Source organism: Grammomys surdaster, unplaced genomic scaffold (genome assembly GCF_004785775.1).
Source record: "Grammomys surdaster isolate TR1022 unplaced genomic scaffold, NIH_TR_1.0 126278, whole genome shotgun sequence".
NCBI lineage: Eukaryota > Metazoa > Chordata > Mammalia > Rodentia > Muridae > Grammomys > Grammomys surdaster.
In genome coordinates, this window is record NW_021621078.1 from 2,656,100 (window position 1) to 2,671,446 (window position 15,347).

Genomic DNA, 15,347 nt, shown 5'->3' on the forward strand with positions numbered 1-15,347 from the left:
GCATGAATAAAGATACTTTCTCCTTAGTCACACAGACGGTCTCAGGGAAAAGCCTCTGGGGTGGTATGACATTCCTTAGAAGAATTACTAGAAATGTTCATTCCAAAGACATGTAGACATATTTTTTCCTAGGTGTTATTAGGGCAGGTTGAAATAACAACTATGCAAACCATTCTGATTCTGAGATGGGATGTGGCTCAGCTGGTAGAACGCTTGTCTATGCACACAGCCCTCAGATTCATTCTACCTTATGTCTATCATCCAAGCACTCACTAGTTGGAGGCAGGAGGATCAGGCATTCAAGGGCATCTTTAGCCTATACAACACCAGGCCCTATCTCAAAAAACAGAAGAACAATTTAAAAAGAGCCAGGAGATGACTCAGCAGCTAAAACCACTTGCTGAACAAGACTGTCAACCTAAGCTTGGAGCCATGAAATCATTGTTTAAAACCAATGCCAGCTAAGTCACCTTTAGTCCCAGCACTCAGGAGGCAGAGGCAAGTAGATCTCTTGAGTCAGGCCAGGCTGGTCTACAGAGTATTCCAGGGCAGCCAGGCTACACAGAGAAATTCTGTCTCATGAAACACTAAACAAAATAAAAAGAACAAAATAAGGGCAGGACAGCAGTTAAGGGTACTGATTGTGCTTCCAGAGGACCCAGGTTCAATTCCTGGCACCCACATGGCAGCTTACAAATGCTGTAACTCTAGTTCCAGGAGACCTGAGACCCTCACACAGACATACATGCAGGCAAAACACCAATCTTCATAAATAGTATCATTAATAAAAGCCATCCTGTAGCTGTGGAACTTCATATTAGATTTTAGACTTCTATAACTATTCTTTCTGTGTTTTTTTTTTTTTTTTTTTTGAGACAGGGTTTCTCTGTGTAGTCCTGGCTGTCCTGGAACTCACTCTGCAGACCAGCCTGGCGTCAAACTCAGAAATCCACCTGCCTCTGCCTCCCAAGTGCTGGGATTAAAGGCGTGTGCCACCACGCCCGGCATATAACTGAATTCTTATCCTATAATATATAACACACAGAAAGAACAACAACAGAAGGTTAGTATTAGGTGATGAAGAAGGCCTGAGTGCAGGGACGGACAGGCAGTCTTTCAGGTTTTACCTCTGTCATGGATTTTTCATTTTTTGGTGGTAGATAAGTGTATAAAAATATACTCAATGATGTAAGTCACAACTATGGACTTAATATTAATGGCAGCATTATGAGTTGAAAAATTGAAATATTCTTTAACAAATGTCAAATGCAGTGAGCTAAGTGCTAGAGACAAAAACCAAAACTTTTATGCTTCCTACCTTAGAATTTTTGTTGTTGTTGTTGTTTTCAAGACAGGGTTTCTCTGTGTAGCCCTGGCTGTCCTGGAACTCACTCTGTAGACCAGGCTGGCCTCGAACTCAGAAATCTGCCTGCCTCTGCCTCCCAAGTGCTCGGAGTAAAGGCGTGTGCCACCACTGCCCGGCCTACCTTAGAATTTTTAAGAATTTTTATTTATGTACTGCTTTAAAACTTTTTTTATTTGTTTTTTGTCTTTACAACAGGATGCTATTAAGATAAGGCTGGCCTGGAGCTATACAAACCATAGTGATCCTGGATTCTGAATCCTGTCTCAGCCTTCCAAGTGCTGGATTGGTAGGAGTGTACCATCAAGCCTGACTACTTTTATTTTTAGATATGCTGGTTAGTTCATGTCAATTTGACACAGCTGACTCCTGTAGAAGAGAGAGCTTCAACTGGGAAAATGCCTCCAAGAGTACAGGCTGCAGGCAAGCCTGGAGGACACTTTCTGAGTTAGCGACTGTCGGGAGGGCCAGTCTATTGTGGGTCATGCCACCCCTGAGCTGGAGGTTTTGGGTGCTATAAGAAATCCGGCTGAGCAAGGCATACCAGGCAAGCTGGTAAGCAGCACCCACTACAGCCACAACATTAACTTCTGCCTCCAGGTTTCTGCCATGCTTGAGTTTCTGTCGTGACTTCTGTTGATGATGTACTGCAATGTGGAAATGTAAGTCAAATAAAACTTTCCTCCCCAAGTTGCTTTGGCCATGGTGTTTCATCACAGCAATAGCTAACCCTGAGTAATACAACTGGCATGTAATATTTGTATTTGTCTATAGACTACAGTATTATAAATTTATATCTGATGCTAAGCACAGTAGCATACACCTTTAACCCCAGGACTAAGGAGATAGAGACCGGCAGAGTTTGGTGAATTCAAGCCTAGCCTGGTCTACACAGTGAGTTCCAGGCCAGTATAGGCTACATAGAAAGGAAAAATATTACCTAGATAGAATGTATAATGATAAAATCATAGTAATTAGCACCTCTATCTCCTCAAATACCATCCTGACTACATGTTAGACATCATTAGACATCTTTTCTCCAGTGGTTTTGAAATGTATATTATTGCTGGCTGGTGGTGGCGCACGCCTTTAATCCCAGCACTTGGGAGGCAGAGGCAGGCGGATTTCTGAGTTCGAGGCCAGCCTGGTCTACAGAGTGAGTTCTAGGACAGCCAGGGCTACACAGAGAAACCCTGTCTCGAAAAACCAAACCAAACCAAACCAAACCAAACCAAACCAAAACAAAACAAAAGAAATGTATATTATTACAAACTCTAGTTCCCTTACTATGCTACATAGAACATAAGACTCTCTTACAGCACTTGATGTTGGTACACACTAGTAACCTCTGCCTACTCAGTCTCTACTTGTTTCTTTGTGATCAAATATTTAAGCAACTACCCCTGAGTAAGGACATTCATTTGTCTCCCATGTCTGCCTGTTTCACTAAGCATAATATCCTCAGGTTCCATTCACCTTGCCACAAATAACAAGATGCCACCCATCTTTTGGGGCTAGAGAGATGACTCAATGGTTAAGAACAGTGGTTGTTCTTATTTGTGACCTGGGTCCAGTTCCCAGCACCCGTGTGGCTAAACACAACTGTCTATTACCAGTTCCAAGGGATCAAATATCCTCCTTTGCCCTCGGTGGCACCAGGACACTTGTGAGGCACACACATACATGCAAACATTCATGCACATGAAAAAAACTTTTAAAAATATTTTATCCTGTTTTATGGTTGAATAAATATTCCATTAAGGAACTATATTCACACAGCACTTTAATGTTTATTTATTTACTATTAAGTGCATGTATGTTGAGTGTGGGGGCACACGTAGTAGAGGTCAGAAGACAACTATGTAGAGTCGGTTCGAGCCTTTCACCTTTACGTGGGTTCCAGAGCTTGAACTCAGGGGAACCAGGCTTCATGAGAAGCACCTTCATTTGCTGAGCTACTCAGGCCCAAATTTTAAAAACAATTTATTCACCCACAAGTGGCTCTGAATTGTGGCTCTTCTGAGCAGTGCTGCAGTAGACAATCGAGCACAGGCATGTCTCCTACGATTCCATTTCTGTGACTTATGAAGTCAGCAGTGGGAATGCTGGGTCGATCGGGTCATACAAACGCTGGTTTCTGAGGCTCCACCCTGTCCGCACTGTGTTCACAAGGGATGTACTCATTTGTGTTACTATACCACAGCATCAGAGGCCTCCCTCCGCATCCCTCACTGCTTGCTTGCTTGTTTGCTTTTGGCTTTGTTACATTTACGGCTCCCTAAATCTAAATCTAAGGAATCATATTCAAGTGAGAAGTGCCGAGGGCATTTTTAGACAAGGTGTGTGTGTGTGTGTGTGTGTGTGTGTGTGTGTGTGTGTGTGTGTGTGATGTGAATGCAGGTACATACAGGGGCCAAGAGATCATGTTAGGATTCCATTGACTAGGAATGGCATGAGGTTAAGAGCCTCCTGATGTAACTGCTGAGAACTGGACTCAGGTCCTCTGCAGAGGCAGAAGTTTTTAACCCCTAAGCCATCTCTCTAGTCCTCAGAAGCAACTTCTTAAAAGAATAGTAATTAGGGGCTAAAGATGCTCTGTAGGTAAGAGCACTGGCTGCTCGTCCAGAGGACCTGAGTTCAATTACCAGCAACCAACCATATGGTGGCTCATAGACATCTGTAATGGGATCTGACGCCCACTTCTGGTGTGTCTGAAGACAGCTACAGTGTACTTATATATAAGGAAGGAAGGAAGGAAGGAAGGGAGGGAGGGAGGGAGGGAAAAAAGGAGGGAAGAAGGAAGGGAGGGAGGAAGGAAGGAAAGAAAGAACCATAACCCTAGTGCTGGGGTGGGGGTGGGGTGCAGAGAGGAGTATCGAGGGGCTTTCTGGCTTGCCAGACTTGATCCAGGTTCAGTTAGAAGCCATGTCCCCCAAAAATGAGTAGCAGACTGATGGAGCAGGATATCCAATGTCCTCTTCTGGCCTCACACTCACATGAAGCAGAGCCCCCCATAATAGTAAATAATCAATCCATCTCCTGCAGAATGTATCCATCCATGTAAATAGTATAGGAAAGAAAACTTTGTGAAGGGTCCCAGGATAAACTCATTCATTCAGTATGTACTGAAATACTGTGTTTAACTTTAGCCAACATTCAGTTCCTTAAGTTTCAACCTAGGACATATTAATAACAGACCAAAAATCTATTATTAATATGATCAGAAAAATACTCTGGCTCCTTGACAATGGAGAAAGTTAAAGAATTTTTTTCTGAACTATTACACAGATAGCTGGAGGTGCAATTCTTATACAAAGAAATGATACCTCAATGGTAATATACAACTAAAAGGTAAAGAGGAATGGTTGGAAGATGCCACGGCTCAATTATGCAAGCCACAGTTCCTGAAGAGAAAAAAAGAGGCACCCAGGAGCAGGCAGTCTCTCCTGGGAGGACATCCCTGAGCCCACATTTAAACACATAAAGACTCAAACAGCTGGGCAGTGGTGGTGCACGCCTTTAATCCCAGCACTTGGGAGGCAGAGGCAGGTGGATTTCTGAGTTCGAGGCCAGCCTGGTCTACTGAGTGAATTCCAGGACAGCGCGGGCTACACAGAGAAACCCTGTCTTGAAAAACCAAACCAAATCAAACCAAACCAAACCAAAAAAAAGACTCAAACAGCATTATCAAAGGAAAATAACTACACATACATCAGTTGTTTAGAAAAAAAAAAATACTTGATGTGAACTGAAAACAAGCCATAAAAGTGAGAGGAAGAAATAATAAAGGAGGAAATTGTTAAGTAACATTTTTCTCATCTTGTGACTCTAAAACTATGATTACTTGGTATCTTTTTTAACCGTATCTTCAATAAAAGTTTTTAAAAGGATTAGTAAAGTTAGGTATAGTGGCACAAATCTGTAATCCCAACACTTGGAAAACAGAGGCAGACAGATCTCTGTGAGTTCAAGGCCAGCCTGCTCTATATATTAAGAACCTGTCTTAAAACAACAAAAAAATTCAACTAAGTAAATAAATAGTGTTTCTGCTATATTAAGTACTAGTTGTCAACTGTGGATGATTTTGTCCATGAGTGGACATTTTTACTCGTCACAACTACTAGAAAAGGTATTGCTGTCATTGAAAGATCTGCTCACCATCCTGTAGTGGAGAGGACAGACAATAATTTTCTGGCCTGACAGTGTTGGCACATGCCTTTAGTCCCAGCACTCGGTTAGGCCGAGGCAGGCGGATCTCTATGAGTTCCAGGCCAGCCTAGTCTACAGAGTGAGTTCCAAGTCACAACAGAGAGACTCAAAAATTCACCGTTCTAAAATGTTCATCGTGCCAAAGTTGAGAAACTACCTATAATTCTAAATTAGTCATGAGATCCTTAAAACAATGCATATATTAAATAAAACAATATGAAGTGAAATAAATTAGAAAGTAAAATAAATGAGAAAGCTGAGGTACATACAAGGGGAATAAATACTCAGGCGTCAGATCCAGATCATCATCGTAACCAAACCGTCGAAGCACAGTCCAAGTAGTCTCATGCCTCCCCCTCTGGATAAAAAGTGTATGTAAAAAGAGAAAACCTGAAATAAAGTAAATCAGTAAATACAGTTGATGTGAACACTGCAACTGTGCCAGGGGGAAAAGCAAACGACGGGAGCTAGGGCTGGGAGAGCCCGTGTATTAGGTTCACAGGGAGCCAAACAGTCGTCAGGGGTCTGAAAGAGATCTCATTCCAGACTCATTTCCATAAACTGGACAGAGGGACAGAGTTACACCCCAAGGAACACACTGACAACGAGAGCTACATGATGAAAAATGATAATAGTGTACAAGTCTCCTGGCTTACTTCTCTAATGAAAAATTTTAGGTTTTCAATTCATGTTTTTAGTACACCATGACTCAGCAACATACTCAACAAGGAACACTAAAATTGGTAAATCTGATGTATATATACAGTCCCTCAAAGCAGTTTTTGCCAAAGATTGCTTATGAGTACTAAGATGTTTGTTACATATAGTTCTTTGCCTCATATAGATTTCTGTATATCTTATCTAGCCAATTTCTCTACCTGTTCTTTATGATGACAGTAAAGATAATAATCTCTTACCAATACTAACATTTCCTTAATGTATAAGTAATTCTATTTGATAAATATTAAAGTGTAGGGGGTGGGGAGTGGGCTAGAGATAGACCTGAGTGGAGGAATGCTTGCTCCACATGAGTAAGGGCCTGGGTTCCCAGCCCCTGGGGAGGAAGTGATGAAAAACACCAGCCCTACCTCTGAGCGTCAGCCCACTGTCAGCCACACCGTCACTTAAGTGCTTTCTAACCACATTCTTGACATCTTCCAGCGCTTGCGGAGCTAAAGGAGTGTTGAAACAAATTCTCTACCAAAAACATAAAATAAAATACATTTAAAAACAAACCAGAATATAAATCTATGAAGAATATAAAACACTGATAATCTACAAAATGAAAGACCTACAACCAAAAGAAACAAGTTAGTGCTGCCTCTATTTCCTATTATTTAAGTGAAGTGTGTTATATTCAAAGAAAGAAACCAGCAGCACTCCAAGTTCTGTTCCAGAAACACAGAGATCTTTGTGTGGTCACATAATAAAAACCCCAGAAAGCAAAGAAATTTAGAGTTCACCATTCTTCATACACCCACTGAATACCATGAGATCAAATTATCAAAGTCTCCATTCCTAGGAATAAGAGGCTTTTTATATCTTGAGATTTATTAGTTGGATGTGATAGTTTTATAGATAAGAGAGCAAGTTGCTTAGTGGCTATTATTGATTAAATTGATAATTCTTGATCTGAAGCTAAAACAGCTACCTGAAAGAAGTTGAGTTCAGCATCATTCAGAGTGCCATCATTATCTTGATCAGATATTTTAAATATACGAGTGAGGGCTTTTATACAAGCTGGTTTCATCTATACAACAAGGAGAAATGAAACAAAATAATTTTTCAAAATACAATTTTCACAAACAAAACTAAGAAAACTTCTGATAGGTTTTACTTTACACCAAAAACTGGTAACATGAAAAAATGAACTACAACAAAGCTACTCAAAACATTTTATGGCTATGCCATCTCCTCAATCCTTTTAAACGTCTGCTTTAATCTTGTGTGCATGCCATGGTGCTTAGGTGGAAGTCAGAGGCCAACTCTGGTTGTCAGAGTCTAGAGCCTGCTTCTGGATTCTCCTGTCTTTGCTTTCTTTCCCTCTTGACAGAGGAGCAGTAGGATTATAGACCCAGGCTAGAGTTCTGAGGATATGAGCTCAGAGCCTCACACTGGTGCAGCAGACACTTTACCCACAGCAACCTTTTCTTACTTTATATTTTGAGCCAGGGTCTTACTTATTTGCACAAGTTTAGCCTCCCAAGTAACTGGGATTGCACACTTGGCCCAACAGGGCCAGTAAGGCCCATGACTTTTATTACGACCTCATTCTCTTGCATTCCCTCTTCCCTTTTCCCCTCCTTCTCTCCCTCCTACCGGCCTTTCCTGCCCCTGCATGGACAGCAAAGCCAAAACTTTTATTATATTCTCTCCACCCCCTTTCCTGAGACATGCTCTTGCAATAATATAGCTCAGCCTGGTCTCAAACTTTGAGTTATTTTGCCTCAGCCTCCTGAGTGCTGAGATTACAGGCACACACTCTCGTCCCTGGTTTGTTCTCCATCTCTACCCCTCTCTGTGTGTGTACAGGTATACACACACACACACACACACACACACCACACACACTGGGCATCAAACCCAGGACTTCCCACTAAGTAAGCACTGAGTCATAATCTCAGCTCAAGGAATTCAATACTTTGATTTATTCCATGCATATGTTAAAGTTCAGTATAAATGAAATTACTCACAAATAAGTTTAAAAAAAATCACTTGTTACTAAGTATATGACTTTTACTAACTTGTTATTGTAAGATTATTTACATTTTGAAAGTGAATTTTATATTTTGAGATTTGTATAAACATATAAGTTATGGAGACAGAAATTTATTTTGGCAACCTTCTTAATTATCTTAGGTATATATATAAAGGACAAACTACCTGGCTGCCTAAGAATAAGGTTCGCAGGGTTAATGAGGCAGCCCAGTCAGTACTTTCAGAAGCATGAGAACCTGAGTTTAAATCCACAGAAGTCACATAAAAGCCTGGCATGATGACCCATTCCTGTAAACACAGTGTTAGAGACAGGCAGGCAGACCCCTAGGCATGCTGGCCAACAAGTCTAGATGAAAAAGCAATCTGTTTACTGAGAGAGCCTGTCTCAAAAAGTATGATGGAAAAGCGACTGAGGAAAGTCATGCTGACATTAATCTCTGGTCACACACACACACCAACACACCACAAAGATCCACAGCCTTCTACCAGGTAATCATTGCCAATAATACTTAAAAAGAAAGCAAGACAGACAGACAGACAGACAGACAGGCAGGCAGGCAGGCAGACAGGCAGGCAGACAAACAGGAGAGAAGGAAGGAGAAAGGAAGGAAAGAAGACAAACAGGCAGACAGAAGGAGGAAAGGAGAGAAGGGGGAGGAGGACTGAAGGAAGACAATGGAGGAGGAAGATGACGAAGGAGAGGACGACTGGGAAGCAGGAGGTAGAAGGACAGACACAGGGTCTGAAAATCCTCAAGTTATAAGGGTCTCATAGCTGGGGAACAGAGTAGTGTAGGGTTATCTGCCCAATTTAGGCTTACAGAATATATTCATAATTACTGAGTTGTGTTTTCATTGACAGGTCATATTTGGGTTGGAGATTTAAATATCTCCCACTACATTGGTGCCCAACATATTGGCTAGAACTCAACTAACCTGAGGTAAAACCCCCATAGAGAGCTGAGTGAGTCTGGGGGGCCTACAGAGCGACAGAGAGGCTTCCTCTCCCAACCCCCAAATGGAGAGCTGTGGCCAGGGTTGGGAGCAGTGCTCAACCTGCAGCTGGGCTTGATCGGTGCCCTGTGAAAACTGGAGGGGGGAACAGGAGATCCTGAAACACGGCTGCCTGCAAGGTAGTTTTCAGGAGGAAGCAGCAAACTGAGGGCTCTGGACCAGGTAATTCTTTGATTTAAAAAGGAGGTATATAACTTGATACTTGAAGGTGAGAAACACAATGAATGTCTTTTGGGCTTTATGATATTTTGAATGGTTTGATGGGAATCAACTTAGGGAAAATTGTCACTGGCTCTAGGGTAAAGAGTACAGTGTACAAGTGGAAGCTCCTCTGAAGTACAGAGCCAAGTACAGATGGTATAAAATAAAACTGTTCTAGGCAGAGGCTGAACAGAAAGATAGTGTAAATTGGGTGTATTCAGATGATATAATTTTTTTTTTTTTTTGGTTTTTTGAGACAGGATTTCTCTGTGTAGTCCTAGCTGTCCTGGATGGAACTCACTCTGTAGACCAGGCTGGCCTCCCACTCAGAAATCTGACTGCCTCTGCCTCCCAAGTGCTGGGATTAAAGGTGTGGGCCACCACTGCCTGGCGATATAGTTATACTGCCTCACAGGAGACTTGGGTTCTGTTTAACATGGGCCCCAATGGGAATTCTGGATTCATTTCCTGCTTGGCAAAATAGGGAAGGAAGATGGGTGTGATTTTCAATTTTGTGGTTATATTTTTCCTCTGGGAAAGAGGTCAAGATAACAATTTTTCTGGTTACTGACTCAAGAATATTCTATTTAGGGAAAAAGGTTTTGTCTGTGTATTTTCAGAAGAGATAATTAAGATAATTCTACCTCCCAGAATTATATGGATTAGACATGACAGAGGCAGGCCATCAGAAGACTAGATTCCAGAATTCGAACAAAAAGTTATCATGATACTAAAATTTGTTTTGAGAATTGTATATTGCAGAATACACAGCCTTGGTTTATCTGCTCATCAATCAAGCTGAGCAGACCTGCTCGAACCTCTGATGTCCTGGAATTTCAGCTGGATGCAATGAAGACAAAGACATCAGAGGCTTATCAATTTACCCTCCCCCTACCCTCTTCTAATGTCTCAACCCCCGTATTCAGCTTGAAGAAGTTAATGAAAAGTCAGTGCCCCAATTCCCTGGGCTTTAATATTGTTACTCTCATGGGCATTGTGCCTATATAACACATTTAGCAATATAAGGCTTAGACCCAGTCCTTCCTTAATTTTGTTAATTGATTTGAACCTGTAAGTTAAGGGCCTATAGCAAATTCATGGCTCTGAGTTTACTGTTAGGGTGTTTTCGAGATGTTAATTAGAAATAGCTGAGAGTAGTTAATGGACAACAGTCCAGGTTGCTTTACATAGATAACTGGTTTTCAAAAACATCAGAAATCCATAGAGTTGACATTACAAACATTCCTATATAAATGTTCATTTTGATTAGAGACCTGTCTGCCCCGGACAGCTTCCTGTCTTGGATTCTAAGAAGAAATTGAGCATCTTTGGAGTTACTCCAGTTGTGGTGAGATAGCCACTAGGCAAGAACTGCCTCTTTTCATCTACAGACAAATTACTGTCCAGAAAAGGACACATTTTTGTAATAGTTCACTGATTATATCTGCCAAGACAGAGTAATCAGCCCTTAATAATTCTGCATCACTAGGTCTGTCAGATGATCCTGGGCCAGAAGGCTGAAGATCGGATGCTCCAACGTTTTGAAGTATAGGGACTGTCTAGGTGTTCAGTGGTCTCTATATATTGGCTACATTTTAGAAGCTATGCTTTGTGCTTACCATAATTTCGGTTAATTCAGTCATTCTGGATTTCTGATGGGGTTGAACACTTTCAGTCTCATAGCCAAGCTATTTACGTTGAAAGAACAGATTTGAGAGGATGATTTTCAACTGACATTCATTCTAAAGCCAGGAAAAAGGCCAGGTTTAGAACTAAGTCTCTTAGTTAGGAAAGATAACTGAGGTTCTATTTAGCTAACAAAAATGATGGACTGGGCGTTAGTTCTATATTGTACTTTAACAATTACAATATGATAATATAGTTGTGTTCAATTTATATCTGGGAGAAGAGAGTCTTTTAATTGGACTGGGAAGCAGGAAGTAGAAGGACAGATGCAGGGTCTGGAAAATCCTCAAGTTATAAGGGTCTCATAGCTGGGGAACAGAGTAATGTAAGGGTATCTGCCCAATCTAGGCTTACAGAATATATTCATTAAAAAAAAAAAGGAAGAAAGAAAGAAAGAAAGAAAGAAAGAAAGAAAGAAAGAAAGAAAGAAAGAGGAAAGGAGAGAAGGAAGGAAGAAGGAAAAAAGGAAGGAAGGAAGGGAGGGAGGGAGGGAGGGAGGAAGGAAGGAAGGAAAGAAGGAAAGAAGGAAAGCAGGCTGGCAGACAGAAAGAAGGAAGAGACTTCTGGAGACAGTGATGTAGAACAGTGGTAGAATGTTTGAATAGCATGCCTGAAGCTATGGATTCAATCACCAACACTGTAGGGAAAAAAATAACACGAAGATATTTATTTATTCATCTATTTGTTTATTTATTTAGAGGCAAGATTCTTCTATGTCTCTCTGGCTGTCCTGGAATCTGCTTTGTAGACCAGGCTGGCTTTGAACTCATGGAGATCCACCTGCTTCTGCCTCCCAAGAGCTGGGATTAAAGGAGTGTACCATCACACATGGCAGAAAGATTTCTGAAGTTTATTTAAATTTGAAGGTAGGCTCTTTCACATCATCCTCCCTCCTCAGTAAGAATGTATCATATATTCAATATAAATTCCAATAATCTCTTTAAGGTCACTTTCAGTATAGTATTGTCATAAAGACTGCTTATTGTGTTTTACTTTTGGTGTCTGAAGGTTGAATCAGAGAAAATCAGATGGTATGGTAAAAAGTATTAATTTTATAAAGTCATTCCTATGACCAGCCAGAGCAAAATGGTAACAACAGTTGTGACCATAATATGAAACTGAATGTAAGAGTTCTGGGCTAGCAAAATGTCTCAGTAGTAGGGTACTGTCTGTAAGCCTAATGAATGGAGTTAGACCATTAGGACTGACATGGTGAAAGAGAACTGACCCTCAAGTTATCTTCTAACCTCTACACTTACCCACACACAGACACACATACAAACATGCAAACACACACACATACACACACACATTCGTGTGCATACATACAAATAATGGGGGAAGGGAATTTTATTATTTTTAGTTGTATGTTTGTCTGTGTGTAGGTATATGCACATGAGTACGGTGTTGAATCCCCCTGGAGCACAGTTATAGGCAGCTGTGAGACACTACAAGTGAGTACTGGGAACTGAACTCTGGTCCTATACATAAGTAATAATACATGCTCTTAACCTCTCAGCTAGCTCTCCAGCCCCCAAAAGAAACATTTTTAACAAAAAAATAGATTAAAAATTTTTTTAAAGGAAATACTTTTCTTACAATAATCTTAATTTTTGTTTTGTTTTGTTTTAAATGGTCTCTCAGGGAGAGCTACTGGATATATTGAGACAGTTTTAACAAGATTAGAAAGAAATGAGAAAAACAAGTCAACTAGAAGAGCGCATTGGCTAAAGCTTCTTTTGTGAGGCTATCAAATAGACTATAAAGATTACATTGTTATATTTTGTTGTCCTTCTGGGAAAGCATGAGGTCCTGAGTTCAATCCCCAGCACCTGTGTAAAGACTGGGCACTGGGCACTGGGCTTGGAGCCTGTAATTCCAGTGCTGGGAAGACAGAGACAGGAGATCCTTGGGGATCACTGGCCAGCCAGTGTAACCAAATGGCAAGCTTCAGGTTTAGTGAGACTCTGTTTCAAAAACTAAGGTGGAGCACAATTGCCTACAGATATATGTGCATACACATATACACACACTAACACTATACCAGACAGACACACACACATGCATGTGCGCGCACACACACACACACACACACACACACACACACACAGAGTCATTTAATAATCTAAATATTTCCAAAAATAGCAGTAGCTAGAATGATATAAAAAACAGAATTTCCAGCCATAGCTACTAAGAGCTTGCCTTATCCCCAAGGAAAAAAATCCCTATTAACATGTTAGAGCACTTTAGTTTCTAAACCATTTCAGACGTTGATAGAAAAACACATTGTTACTTATATTTCATCAGATTACTATTATTACTTTTGTTTTGTTTGTTTTTTGTTGTTTATTTTTCAAGACAGGGTTTCTCTGCATATCCCTGGCTGACCTAGAACTTCCTCTATAGACCACCTCACAGAGATCTACCCGCCTGTCTCCAGAGTATTGGGATTAAAGTTATGGGCATGGTACTATTATTACATTTTTTAAGGCTAGCTCTCAAAACTTGGGAACTCAAGGTCATAAAAATCCTTCCTATATCTTTTTTTTTTTTTTTTTTTGGATTTTCGAGACAGGGTTTCTCTGTATAGCCCTGGCTGTCCTGGAACTCACTCTGTAGACCAGGCTGGCCTCGAACTCAGAAATCCGCCTGTTTCTGCCTCCCAAGTGCTGGGATTAAAGGCATGCGCCACTACTGCCCTGTGAGAGCTGAAATTTTTGTATGTTATTTTATTAATTACTTAGATACACTTGAGAACTGAGTAGCAGATGGTGTCATGCTGAGGCTTTAGGGACTGGGGGACAGGTGGGGATCAGCAGATTAGCAGAACTAATAATAGGCCTAAGAGCAGAGCAATGGTGAAAGAGTTCAGAAGGCACTAAGATGGAATACAATGTATCACTGGGGTAAAGACCTCAGGCAAATCCCCATAATTGAAAAACATTTTCTAAATTTCCTTGACTATAAAATATAGCACCTAGCTGGACTGGAACAAAAATGCATTTCTAACCAGCTAACCTTGGTGAGATAAGTCTAGGAAACACTAGGTTAAGGATAAGTTTGAAAAACTAAAGGAATTATAAACCAGGAATAACGTTCCCTCTTAAAAGAGTTTTTTTTTTAAACCTATCTATACTGCCAAATACTGATACATATCTACAAACATGGATGTTTTTGGTTTGCTTCTTTTTCTTTTCTTTTTCTTTTTTCTTTTCTTTTTTTTTTGAGACATGGCCTATCTATATAGTCCTGTTGTTCTAAAACTCACTCTGCAGACAAGGCTGGCCTCAAAGTCAGATCCTTGTATCTCTGCCTCTTTAGTCATGGGATTTAAAGTATGTGCCTCCATTCATGGCTGGCTTCATAATACGTTGTGATTTTTATTATTATTATCTTTTTTCTTTATTGGTGGTGAGGAAGCATGACTGTGCACATGCATGGAGGTCAGAGGACAAGCCTTAGAAGTCGATTCTCTCCTTCCACCATGCAGGTCCTAGAGAGGGCTTGAACTCAGGCTGGGAGGTGTAGTGGCAAGGGTCCTTATACAATGAGATATCTCACCAGCCCCACAAACATGATTTTAATTAGGAAAATCCATCCCTTGGAAGGCATCTATAGAGATGTATTAGACTCCATCTTTGGCATCTGCCTTTTTAGGATGTGACTAAACTGCAGACTCATCAGTTCTAGTTAGAGATCTAGGAGAAAATTAACTATGGTGTCAGATGGACAGTAAAATTTGGAAACTTCCTTGGAATTGCATCAAAGCTTGAAAAACAATGTTGCAACTGTAGCTTTGCTACTGAAAACTCCTTGCTTCTTGCCTTGTGTTGGAATGGGGTGTGGCATTTGGGAACTGTCACAGCATATGTCTGCGCAGTAAGTGGTGCACTAGGCAGCAGCCAGGCTGGACAGAACTAAACAGCACTGCTCAAACTGCCCATGGCTGACACAGACATAAACAAACAAGGATGGCTGATATACAATCTAAATGTTTTTTATATACCACAAAATACAATTCCTTTGATTTTTTTTTTTCAAAAATTAAAAACACAGGAAATGTATTTATAGCTCAAAGGTTGTACACAATTAAGAATAGGCCAAGTATGGCTAATGGGTCTCAATTTGCTAACTACTCAATAATATTATAAACTGTA

The 15,347-nt window shown here is 40.7% G+C and overlaps 1 protein-coding gene across 4 annotated transcripts in view; it reads right to left on the minus strand.

Moving 5' to 3' along the window:
• Positions 1-15,347, minus strand: part of Rhot1 (ras homolog family member T1) — a 69,348-nt gene that overhangs the window by 23,787 nt on the left and 30,214 nt on the right. For all 4 annotated transcript variants that reach the window (XM_028759161.1, XM_028759159.1, XM_028759160.1 and 1 more), the window contains exons 9-11: positions 7,224-7,322; positions 6,661-6,769; positions 5,842-5,962 (exon numbers count right to left, since the gene is read on the minus strand). In XM_028759161.1, the coding sequence (XP_028614994.1) occupies positions 5,842-5,962; positions 6,661-6,769; positions 7,224-7,322 (329 nt within the window). The remainder of the gene's footprint in view (positions 1-5,841; positions 5,963-6,660; positions 6,770-7,223; positions 7,323-15,347) is intronic.